Genomic DNA, 12,670 nt, shown 5'->3' on the forward strand with positions numbered 1-12,670 from the left:
CCTAGGACACTGGTCACAGCCCCAGGTTGCCAGAGATCAAGAAGTGTCTGGACAATGCTTTCAGATATATGGTCTGATTTTCTGTGTGGAACTTGGACTTGATGATGCTTATGGGTTCCTTCCAACTTGGGATATTCTATGTTTCTATACATAAGTTTATTCAGAGTCTACTGGCGTAGGAATTATGATGCTGAACATTAAAATTGATGGTGCCTTTTGCCTCTCTGTCAATCTTGCTGAGAAATGTATACTGCTTCCAGAAGCTTTCTTCTGTTTTTCATACATAAAGGGCTCCTAAATATGCACAGTGAGGATACTGGCCCCTCAGTTCCTATTGTTACATTGTGGATACGTGTATTTGGCTGCATAAAGACATTAATATCCTCTTGTGGTTTGTCAGTTTTTAATATTAAACTTTTCAGTTCTTGGTATAAAAAAGGAAGTTCATCCTGTTCTACCACTGTAATAACAAAAGATTGAAGCTTTTTGAGCCGCTAATCACATTCTTCCTGTAAAGTGGGATGACAATATCTTCAAATAGTGGGTGATCACTTTAACCTGTCAAGAGTTCGAAAGAGGGTTTCTGATTTAACACAGCTTGATTTGCATGGCTTGAAAAAGAGAGTGTGTAGGAAGAAGACATTGCCCATATGTAGTGCTGTTTCCAAATATTGTTTTAGGAAAGCACTTGCTAAAAAAGCAAGGAGAAGCCAGATGTCATATCAAGAGACCTGGGATTTAGGAATTATGCAGAGGATCCATCTGTGGTTTGAGTTTTAAAATCTGTTTGCTAGGCTGTTCTGATCTGGTGCAATTTACTTTTTATGAACCTGACTCTTATGAGTACGGACGTAAGGTTATGTCCAGAATGCCAGCCCTTTCTGTGTGTCATAGTAACTGCAGCACAGAGCTGTCTGTGGGGATTAATAAGTCTGTGGGAAAGTGGATGGCTGAATGTACTAACCCCAAGGGCATCATTAAGGCTCTCTGCAAGAATTACTTTAATGCCCATAACATGTAATTTTGCTTTAGAAATGTACTGCAGTGTTTCTTATTCTTATGGAGTAAATCTTTCAAACTAAACCCAAGAAACTTGGTTAAAATCAGCATTTATTTTTTCACGTAGTGCAAAGTTCATCTGGTTCTCCATATTTTATAATGGATTTTTTTTTTTTTTTAAATAAAAAGTCAGGCAGTTTTATTTTGGCTACAATTAGTATATTTTTAGCTACTTTGTAGGCAAACAGTCAGTCAGAGTGAGTTTAGAATTCTAGACTTCCATGCATATGCTTGTCTCTAGTCAGCTCTCAGCTGCAGTTGCACTGTGGAGGTTCCATCCGTGATGTCATTGCTGTGTCATAATTTTGCTGGCTGTTCTCCACTGTGGAGACCTGTCTGGTATGATGGCCAGAAGAAGTAGGAGTTGTCCTGTCCTTGCTTCTGTTGTAAATTACATTCTTAAAGGTATGAAAGGTGTCAGAAGCTGTTGTTGCTAACTCACTTATATTTTGGAATACTTCCTTATTTTCACTGTGGGCCCAATTAGCCATTATTGATGTATAAAAGAAACATGAGAGAAGGTATCCCAGTCTTCTGTCAGTACAGTGTCAAAATATTTTTCCAGTCTGACTTTCAACAATAGAAGAATCCCCTAGAGGAACAAACCCTTCTTAAACATCTATATTTAATCTTTAATTTCAGAACCTAAACTTTTGACAAGTAAATGCTGCTGGCATATGGCTGTTCATAAGTTTGATCCCAGAAACAAATTTTCTCTTGCAAAATTGTTTCTGGACAGTCAGGTTGCTAGTGTAGGTTTTAAACACTGAAAGCAGCAGTACCTAAAGGTCTCAGTTCAAATGGGGTACATTACTAAATAAAAATACAGGAGCTAGATTTGCGTTGTGATAAAGAGAGCAGTTCTTTGCTCAGTGTCAAAGATAGTGTAGGAAGCCGGACTCTGAAATTTGCTTTCTCATCCTTTTAGGGTTGTGCGTCTTTCTAAGCAGAAATGTTTTATCAGATAATGATCTGGGGCTCTCCCTTCCTGGTAGCAAATTTTGTGCTGTCCTCTGTCTACAAACTAGTAATTTTAAAGTGATAATATTTTATAGGATCTGTCGCTGTATCTCATCACATAGTCTTGGTCTGGTGGAGTTTCTGGCAGTGGTGCATGTGGAAACCCGAGAGCTTTGCAGATGTTGGACCTGGGCAGACTCACAACTGGTGTCACTAACAGCTCTGGCAAATGAATTGCCAAGGCTGACTTCTATACCAGACAACATGGATGTTTGCTCTAGTGGTTGTGATGTTCACGTGCAGGGGCATGTGTTTGGGTATTCATCAGTGTAAACAGGATGATACCAAGATATTGTGGTATGAAATACAAAAATTTTTGGACCAGATCATTACAGCACTCGATAAAATTCAGAGCATTTTCCTATTCTTGGTAACCTATCAGTTAGATATGTGAAGATATGTAAAGTTTTTTATGTACTGTAACTTTTTCAACAGTGAATTTTTCAGTATCAAGGAATAGGTCATACTTTATGCACCAGGAGTTCAAACTGCATATTTAGCTTTATGATAAAGATTGCAAAATAGATGTATATCATGCACATGGAAGTTCTGAGCATAAGATGAGAAGTGAATATTTGAATGAAGTCAGTATAATATCTAGTGAAATTCATATGTTTTTCTTTATCTTGGATGGTGCCATTATAGTATCTGATGTAATATGATTCTCCTTGCAGAAGAAGAGAGGAAGATGATTCAAGGATGTAAAAAATCCTTAAGAAAATCATTTTCTGATTCTGACATCTCAAATGGAGATAAACAGGATGGTTTACCTGAAAGAAGCAATGAAAAGCTCATGTCTTTCCCACCACAGACTCCAAGTGAGAATAAGGTAATAAGTTAACATTTGTCTGTGTGGACAAGCATCAGTTTCAAAAAGATTAAAAGAAGTAAAAATAAGGGTATACTGTCTAAATGTCAGATGCTGATGGTATTATTCCATCTGAGGCAAATATTTAAAATACTACCCAAGTGTGTAATGCTTACAGAGGCACCTGCAGGGATCACATTTGACAGTGGCATTTTCTCTACTGCAAAGCTGTCCTAATCTGACTAATAAATAAGGAGCCCCACAAAGACCACTGTTAGGCTTTCACTCAAAACTGCAGTTAATGGTAGGGTTTGGCAGAAGACTTGAGTGTGTGAATACCAGCATGCACACATTTACTTTGCTTGAGGATTTTAGAAAATACAGAATCCTGTTGCTTCAGCTGCCTAAAGTAAATATTAGGCAAGCCAGAGGTCTTTTTAATCTTTGTAAACCTATGAGATTAGGAATGTATAGGGACAGGAAAATCGCAGACATCATCTGGAGAGAGCAAGATGGAAATCTGAGTCTGCTTCTTAAGAACTCCTACCCTCCTGCACGAATAACAAAAAATAAAGCTGCAATCTTGCCTGTAATAGATTCATTAAGCTTCTTATTACAAATGAAGTAGCAGGTCATTTTGTGCAATGCACAGAGCAACACACTTCAGTGACTTCAAATGATGGCGCTGCTGGGCCTCAGTCAAAGAGAAAAAGCTGTCATTTTTCTCCCTACTAACACATGCCTTTGTGGTAGAATCAAGCAAGGCTTTTAAAACAGTCACATTCTATCAGCTGATTGTATAACAAAAATAACAAAAATCTTTTTGCCACTGATCTTATGAAGAGTATGGATGCTTCATTGGCATAGATGGCCTTTGGGTCTCTTCCTTTAGCCACTTTGAATTGCTTTTCCACCCCTGTAGAGCAACACGCAGCTTCCATTATCCTTTATGTCAAGGAAGATCTTAATAGTGGTCTTTGTTGCTACAGGAAAAAAAGTTTCAGCCACGATGCCACATTTTTGTCACATGAACAGTTTTAGAAACAAATACAGTAGTGGTAGAATGCATCAGAAAAGTTGCGAGAATAGTAATGGGAAGAGTCTTTAATACATTGAGTTGGCCACAGTAACCTTTAAACTTCCCCTGAGGAAAGAAGGGAAAAAACTGCATTTGTAAACAATACTTCTATTCCAAATGTTGCTTTTTTGGCATAGTGTGATTACTTATACTAATTCAGTCTGGTTCCATGTAGAATTTCAAAGGATTACCTACATGCATTCTATTTTCAGCAGCACTGCATTCACTTTATAAAATTTTTAATCACTGTTAAGAATCTGTGTGTATGAATCAGTAGAGGTGTAAATAAGCTTGACTATTGCTTTGGTTCTGTTTCGTGCATATTTATGCACGTCTATCTACAGATGGTCATAAATGAGAGCTGGAAATCTGGTGACTCTGATGGAAATGGCCTCAGTCTATCTGAAAGAGCTCAGGTGAGGTTTCCTTTGATTTTCTTCAAAGTGGAGTTGTGAGTTGAACGTCACTGAATTTTGCTTTATGTATAAACAAAGCATTTACAGTTTGATAGTGTATTTCTTTCACATCTATGGGAAAGAAGAAATGAGACCATCATCCTCCAAATTTCTTTTCCAAGTGTTAATCAGCATGTGCTATTAAAATATAAAAGTTGTGTAACACAATAGTGCCAAATCAGTTTGTAAAAAATGATCAAAGAGCATCCGTGATTACTGCACAGAAACACAGAAGGCTCTTCTGTGTATAGTAAATAAATCCTTTGTTGTAACACTATTTACAGACGGGCTGGGAAAGCTCTTTGACTCTCATATTTGCATCTATTCAGAGTGCTACCTTGAATATGAAGCAACTCTTGTGATACTTGTTCTATAATGTGGACTGTTTTCAGGGGATATCAGCCTGATACAAAGAGTAGTGATACATCCCAGCTGAAGTATTAAAATTTTCATAATTCTCAGCTTTTTTATTTTCCATTCAGTTCAATATTAATATAAAATATAGAAAGATCAAGCTTGCTTTGTTTACAGTGTGTCATATGTAGTGCTTTTGCAAATACACAGAGTAGCTTTTTTTCTTTGAAAATATTTGACTTCTCCATCTTCCTACCAAGTTTTTGAAAAGGTTGCTCTTCAGCATGAGCTTCTTTCATTGTAGTTGGTATGCAACAGCTGCAGTAGCAATCTTTTGTCTATACTTAGAAGTTTTTCCTTTGTGTTTTACATTGAAAAAAAAAAAAATCATATTCTTTCTTGGAAAAATACAGAGTAGAATTGAGATGACAAAAAAGACAATTTAATGCTTTTCTGCTTTTTTTGTAGTTTGTACTGAAAGGAACAGAATTTGATCTGTTTTCCACTTTATTTATTTATTTTTTTTTCACCGCAGGTGGACCATTACTTAGAAACAGACATGGATGGAGAGCCATGCAACGGTAGGTTTTATCCATCTTCATATTCACAATCATATTCTGTCTTTGGATCCATGGGTATGGATATTACTTTTTATTCTTTTTAGTGACTCTGTTCTGTTTAGCAGAACAATTTATCTCTTAAAAATTATATTTTTCCTCCATTCTTCCATTGCTAGAAAATTTTCCCAATTGCACATGTTCCACAGATTAATGAATTTATGTCCTCACTCTAAGATGAGATATTAAATTACCTGGTAGGCAGTGATTTTTTTCAAGGTTTTTCAACTTTTTGTGGCAACTTTCTATTTTTCTGTTCCTCTGTTTTGTATAGAAATTATTTTAATTAGGAAGTGTAACCCATAAAGTAAATTGGGTGCTAAAAGAAAATCCTATGAAGTGGAAATATTTAATGAAAATGTTTTCCCTACTCGTCATAGTGGTTTCATCCTGGGCTTAAAATGAATAAGAATTATCTTTAATACATGGTGAACTTCTTTAAGCATTCAAACTATGAGCATTTTGAATTGTTTTGAACTGCTCCATTGTGAGTATAAAAAATTTAACTCTCCTGCCACTGAAAAGTATATAGAAATATTGTATTTGCAGTTGTTTGTCTATTACAGGTACTTGTGCGGTCTTTATTTCTACCAAAATGGAACATCTTCTGGTGATTTTCCTCATCTATACTTGTGACTGCACAAAGAAACTGAGCCAAACAGTTTAAGAGTTTTGCATAAGGTCACTGGAAGAAGCTGTGACAGAGCAGACTTCGGTCCTTAGTTGTTACTGTTTAATTAGTCTGTCTAATCCATTAACTGTGTGATTAGTCTTTTCTTTCTGTATGTGTAGAATCCTTATGAAGTCAGAGGGCTTACGGACTTGGAATTGATGAGTATTTAGAGCTTGGTTGTAACTCACAAGAAAACAATAAAGTCAGTTTTATAACAGTGTTTCTTTAAACTGAGCATAGTAGAAAGGGAAGAGTGAGATTGCTGTCCTGTGTCAGGTACAGAAATGGAAAATTTCTTTTCTGTGCATTGTTCTTCTCCTCATTTTTCCCCCTTTTAGGACACTGTTCTCATTGTTCTATGTTTATCTTCAATTATCATAATATCTATTAAAACTGGGACTCACTGGTGGAAGCCTTAATTTGCATTTCACTGATGAAATAAGGCTTGTCTATATCTAGTTTAGTAGAAGTATCATCAGATATCTCTAGTTCAGTACAAGCCACAAACTGGAAGATGAGAAATAAGCTCAACAGTACAATACCAAGCTGGGCAGTGATAAAAAAAACTGACAGAACTTGGGGTCCATTTTCTGGACCAATGCAGATGTTGTCTGTCCACAGGCCTTTCAGTGTGCAAGAGTAAATGCTAATCACATACGTTTAGAAACCTCCTAGTAAAACATACTGCATTTGAACAAGATAAAAATTACAAAAACGATCATCTGCTTATGCTGTCTGAATACAGCTTCATGCAAGCTAACTTGGGAAAGTTTTCCAGTTATGGCTTTTAATGGTAACTATAAACAATAATAAAAACTATTATACCACCACTACTGTAGATTATCACTATACTACTAGTTTGTTTTTTTTCTACTTGACATTTGATTGGCTTCAATATTTGCTGTCCTCAACTTCTCCCACAAGACAGCCCTCATTCCACAAGCTGCTCTTGGTGCAGAAAGTGGCTGCATCAACTCCTAAGCAATCAAGAGTGCCGACTAATGACATTAAGTACTTAGATTGTATTTTATAACATTGCAGTACTGCACAGTCAGAAGCTAATTATTCTGTCTATGCTCTGTAAGGAAAGTAAACAGCAACCAAACTTAGAACTCAGAAATGCACAGCCTTGTTCTTGCCCAGGGCTTCAATGGAGGATGGTTGTTCAGTCAAAAAAAAACCCACAACAAAACAACAAAAAAAACCCCTTGACTTCTAAGTCATCATGCAGAGAATAGGCCTCATAGTTAAATAGTTCTCTTTATACATTAAAATCCATATCTCTTCATGAAGAGAGATTCATAATCGCATTTCTATAAATAGAAATACAGATATTTCTAGAAATATAAGTATTTCTATTTCTAGCAACAACATGCAACATAAAATATAAAATGGTATCGCTACTCGTTTGCCTTAATGAATATAAAATATCACTAACAGCCACTTTAATAAAGGATTGATTCTGAAGGGCTCCAATTAATTTATAAATAAGGCAAAGTGTGAATCAAATTTGAAAGGCATTCTGTTGCTGATCTCTTTAAATGCTGCCACCCATATGTCAGACAAATGAGTTCATACTGGCAGAACAAGCTAGGACACCCAGTGAAAAATATACCTTGCTAATATAATTACAGCAAGCTTTTATATCTACTTGATATTGGCAACTGTTCAGCATCTCTGTACTTCATTTAACTTTAAGGGCAGATAATTTAGCTGAGTTAGCAATTGCACATTAATGCAATAAATATTCACACTTACGGAGAAGTGGCTCAAGGCTGAAGGTGTGAAAAGCATGGTAGAAAATAGGTGTTAAAAAAGCCAAGTGCCTTCTGGAGGATGTTCTGTGAGAATCACTTTGTGCTTGCAGCCCAGAAGGTCAACTATATTCTGGGTTGCATCAAGAGAAGCATGACCAGCAGGATGAGGGAGGTGGATCTTCCTTTCTACTATGTGAGTGTGGTGAGACACTGGCACAGGTTGCTCAGTGAGGTTGTGGATGCCCCCTCCCTGGAAGCATTCAAGGCCAAGCTGGATGGGGCTGTGAGCAACCTGATCTAGTGGGAGGTGTCCCTGCCTACAGCAGGGGGCTGGAACTAGATGGTCTTAAAGGTCCCTTCCAAACCAAACCACTCTGTGATTCTGTGAATCATTCTGCTACTTGTTTGTTTATTATTTTACTAAGTGTGGTATCTTTTACAGTGTGAACACAGCTGCTTCTAATGAGAGAAGTAGCCCATAGATTTAGTCAGTATGCAAATTCACTGTAGCTGTTTTCATTAGACAGCATTGGGCTGCAAGCCTGAAAGCAAGGCAGTATTTTTCATTGTGAATCTTTGGCTCAGCAAACCAGGACTGGCAAAGGAAAATTGCTGCCCTGAACCATAGCTTTAAACCATAGCGTAGTGACAGCATGCGTATGGTGGACTGCTTAATTGCTTTTTCTCATTGAATTTAATCTGTAAGTAGCTTAAGGCAACAATAGAAATAATGAGGCTTTCTCTAGGGACAGATGGAGAATGCCTAGTACCTGTGTTTTGGCAACAAAATTCCTTTCCAGGATGGGTGACAAATCACTTGCTGTAGGGCTCAAAGGATACTTAGGTAATAATACTAGATAGTATTTATACAAAATGCTAAATATGCGAGAAGCATGTCTAGGGACCTTTAGTGTAGCCTTCTTTAAATACAGGAGAATATTAAAAAAGAGCTGATTAAATGTGTGAGTAAGGATACACAGATTGGGCTTAGAGTGCTGAGATGCAGCATACTTGTCTTTTCATGGTCTGCATTTTCTGCTGACCCAAAGAAAATAAGGAGAACCTGAATGACTGATTATTTAACTTAACAGTTCTTCTCTATGCAATATTTAGCAATATTTTATTTTCCATACTCTGTGCCTTCCCATTTATATTTTGAACTTATTTTTACACCTAGAAAAAAAAATCATCTTCAGGAACAAGATTCAGAGTTCTGTGGATGTTTTTTTTTAAAGTATTGGGCTCCACCCAACCTACGAATCTGTTCCTTTTTATCTCCTCTACTCTCTGCAATGCATTTAACACTGCCTCAGGATGACTTCACACTAGACAGCTCTTTGGGACTAACAGCCTGAAGCCTGAGAATGAGAGGAGCCAAAATTTAGCTTTTAAGGTTTTTTTTTTTGTTAGCACTTCCTTCCTCCTCAGCTTCCCATCAACAGAATTCTTGCCAAACGTAGTGTCTGAAAGCGGTAAAGCCTGCAGTGGCCTATCTATAGCTGTGCATCATTTGGCTCAGTAAAGATAGATAACTGCAAACTTCTTCAATTCCTGAGTGTTCAGATCAGTTTTCTGCCAACAGATTATTTTTTTTTTCCTATACTTATAATTAACATCAGTGGTACAAACTGAATCTAAAAAAACAATTCAGTGGTCTTTGCAAATTTAGTTAGTAATCACTTTCTGTGAGCCTGTCACGTGGAGTAAAAGACCTAAAGAGATTTTCTCAGCTTCCAAATCTGTTCTGCTAAACTGCACTGGACTCAAGCAAAATTGTAGAAGTGTACTGCCATATCATCCAGGAAGATGATTCTTCAGTGTCTTCTCATATTTTTGATATCACTGCCTTCTCAATTATCTGTATATACAGTGCCATTGGCAATATCCATGGCATTCCTGTTGCTAATTAATCACCTCTATAGAGAACATAATTAGCAGCTTAATTAGGATCATCATCCACTAGTGCTGTAACAGCAACCTAAATCAGCTGTGAGGTACTGGCTAGAACTTACAATAGCCTACAGTTCCTTTGGGAGCTCCCATTGAGAAGGAGTACTGTCAAAACTCTAATTTTTCTCTCTGAAGGAGTTTCTTGATTAAACATTATCAGGGAAAGCAGCATTCACCGATTAGACTTGCATATGCTGTCATGCAGCCAGGATAGAGAGACAAAGCTCATTTCTGGCATGTCTACTGGCAAACAAAGGTTGATAACCACATTCTTACGGGGTGATTGAAGGAAATTTGAAACACTGTTTGCATTACTAACGAGCCTTAAAAAATTGGAATTGACATTCTGAGTATGACAAGCACTTCTTGCTAAAAGCAAAAATAAATTTCCTTCTGTTGTCCCAATTTTTAAGAGATGTCTTCTTGAGCCGTTGCCAGGCAGTTACATAAATGTTTCCTCTTCATCTTCTCTTCACAGATTGGTCTGTTGTGAGGAAAAAGCTGCTCTTTACTGAAATAATGGATGTTATCTCAGGAGGTGATATAAACCTCTTGGTGTCCAGGCTTTCCTCTCTTCAGGGAGGGTATATATTTGGGGTGCAAGTTTGAAACAATAGCAGAAGTTGCCATTGCCTTTAAATAAGCATTCACATCTCACTTCTGTCCTACAAATAATTTTGACACCGGTTATGAAAGAATGAAAAAAGTAGTTCCAGAGTGTGTGTGAAGCCATAGTACATTTTCAGAAAACTTTCTCATATAACTGATGAAGAATAAGATCAGATACTATGCTGAGGACAAGGACTGAAAGCACATAGATGACTGGAGATAGGTATAAGCAATCAAGAGAGTAGAGATGAAAATTGAAAACCACTTATTTGTGAATCATGAAGCAAAACACATAAGTCCAGGAATGAAATACCAGGGGGAATAGATTCAGCTCTTTATTAAAGAATGTTCTACTTTACAAGTCCGAAGTGGATAGTCCTGCTGGCTTTGAAAAAATATAGAGATGCTAGAAGAAAAAATAAATGAAGAATTTCATTATGTAACTTTCAAGAATGCTAGCTAGGAAATCATTATTTTCAAATGTGGGTTTACAGGAAGATAAGAGGTCTGTAACCACTCTGCTCTGGTGAAAGCATGCAGGTAGAGATAAATAGCCACTTCTTCCTTTTCACTCTGCATCCATCTACCCTCTTGTTGGTTCCATTAACTAACATTAGAACAACACTTTGAAAGTTTATTCTGAGATTTCAAGAAAAAAATAAGCTAGAAATATCTGGTATGAAGCTGTAAAGAAAAAATGGTAGGTTGATTTACATAATCCTTCAACTAAATTGCAAGACATATGGTTTCCTTAAGTTTCTTCATATGAAAGCATTACGGAGACAAGATGGATGCATCTGAGCTGTAGCAGAGCTGAGATTGGTTCATGTTAAAAGATACTTCTAAACCTAAGGCATATCATTCTGAGGTGTCACAGAAAGCAAACCCACTATTCCTAGTATGAGCATTTTTCTTAAGTGTGGAAAGGAGAAGTGATTCAGAAAGACTGAATGTAGACTTGTGAACTATGGTCCAAATGCTGCCAACAAAGAAAGGTTGCGCATTCCAGATATGTGTAACTCCTCTTAAGAACCTCTCACTGGAAAGTTCAGGCATGGGCAAACATCCATTAAATATCCTTGGACAAGAGTCATCTGGCATCGTAATGGGAAATATTATTATTTCTATCAGGTATTATTTACTTAACACTTCAGGAGATTAATACTAAGACATGTTTGTAAAGATTCCTTATGCCCGATGTATAGATGGTGAAACTCTAGAAAAACAAGTTGAAATAGACTGCCCAGCTAATCAATAGCAAGACTAGAATTCAGCCTGTTATTTGTAAGTCTGCTCAGTATTTTCCTTCCTCTTTATGAAAGACATAAATCTAATACCAAATTTTCTCTGAGTTTGGGCATGTCTAGCTGCAGAATTTCTATGCAGTGTTCTCAAGAAAGAAGAGCTAATGATCTATTTAATCAACTTTGATTTTTCCTTAATATAGTATACTTTATTATCTAGATTTTAGCTCAGGAGTGTATGAATCTGTTCTCAAGGTAACTGCCTAATATTATGCAACAGTCAGTATACTACACTTACAACTAAAAAACCTCTGTCTGCATTTAAGCACTGTGAGATTTTACATGTGATTTTGCTAACTTATACATAAAATAGAAGGCTAACGTCCATTATTTCTTTTTCAGCAGGGTCATTTGTTCTTCCAGGAGAGGTGGAAGAGATAGAGACTTGCTGTTCACCTTCTTTTGAAAAGTCTTTTCAGCAGAAGCTCAAAATCTCCTCAGTTCAACAGCCACTGGACAAAAAAGCAGAAGAGGTATGAGGCCATATTTTTATTTAGTTGTTTTTTTTTTTCCAACCTCTTGGCTTCCAATGTTATTTCCACAAGGACAGAGAGATTGTGAGGAGCTTCCGTGAGTTAAAAAAATAATATTATTAATTTTTGAATTAAAAACATATTCTTAGATACATTAAGAATTGGGATAAATGATTGAATACAAAAATGTTGTTTTATTATTATATTATCTTGCATTTTCAAAATGTGGACTTCAAGGCTCCAAACTGTATGTGGGCTTTTTAATATTTAATTGGTTTAACTAAAAAAATACTCAAGTAAACTCTTGCACTTTCTGACCTTATAACAAATAGGAACTTACCAAGAGTGATGTGCCATTTAATATTCCAGTGATCACGTGGTCTTAAAATAATATTCAGTTCTCACTGAGCTGAATATAGGAACCATTTTTTTGCAACAAAAAGGTAGTGAATGATCACTTCAATGTGACACTGAAAATAAAAAAGGTTTTAGAATATATTGTGATCAGAATTG

General features: G+C 36.5%; 1 protein-coding gene across 1 annotated transcript in view; it reads left to right on the forward strand.

The window, feature by feature from the left end:
* Positions 1-12,670, forward strand: part of IFTAP (intraflagellar transport associated protein) — a 40,297-nt gene that overhangs the window by 20,535 nt on the left and 7,092 nt on the right. Inside the window, exons 3-6 of the mRNA XM_010711263.3 lie at positions 2,754-2,908; positions 4,310-4,381; positions 5,310-5,355; positions 12,027-12,157. Of these exons, the coding sequence (XP_010709565.1) occupies positions 2,754-2,908; positions 4,310-4,381; positions 5,310-5,355; positions 12,027-12,157 (404 nt within the window). The remainder of the gene's footprint in view (positions 1-2,753; positions 2,909-4,309; positions 4,382-5,309; positions 5,356-12,026; positions 12,158-12,670) is intronic.

The sequence above is a fragment of the Meleagris gallopavo genome, chromosome 5, assembly GCF_905368555.1.
Source record: "Meleagris gallopavo chromosome 5, MGAL_WU_HG_1.1, whole genome shotgun sequence".
NCBI lineage: Eukaryota > Metazoa > Chordata > Aves > Galliformes > Phasianidae > Meleagris > Meleagris gallopavo.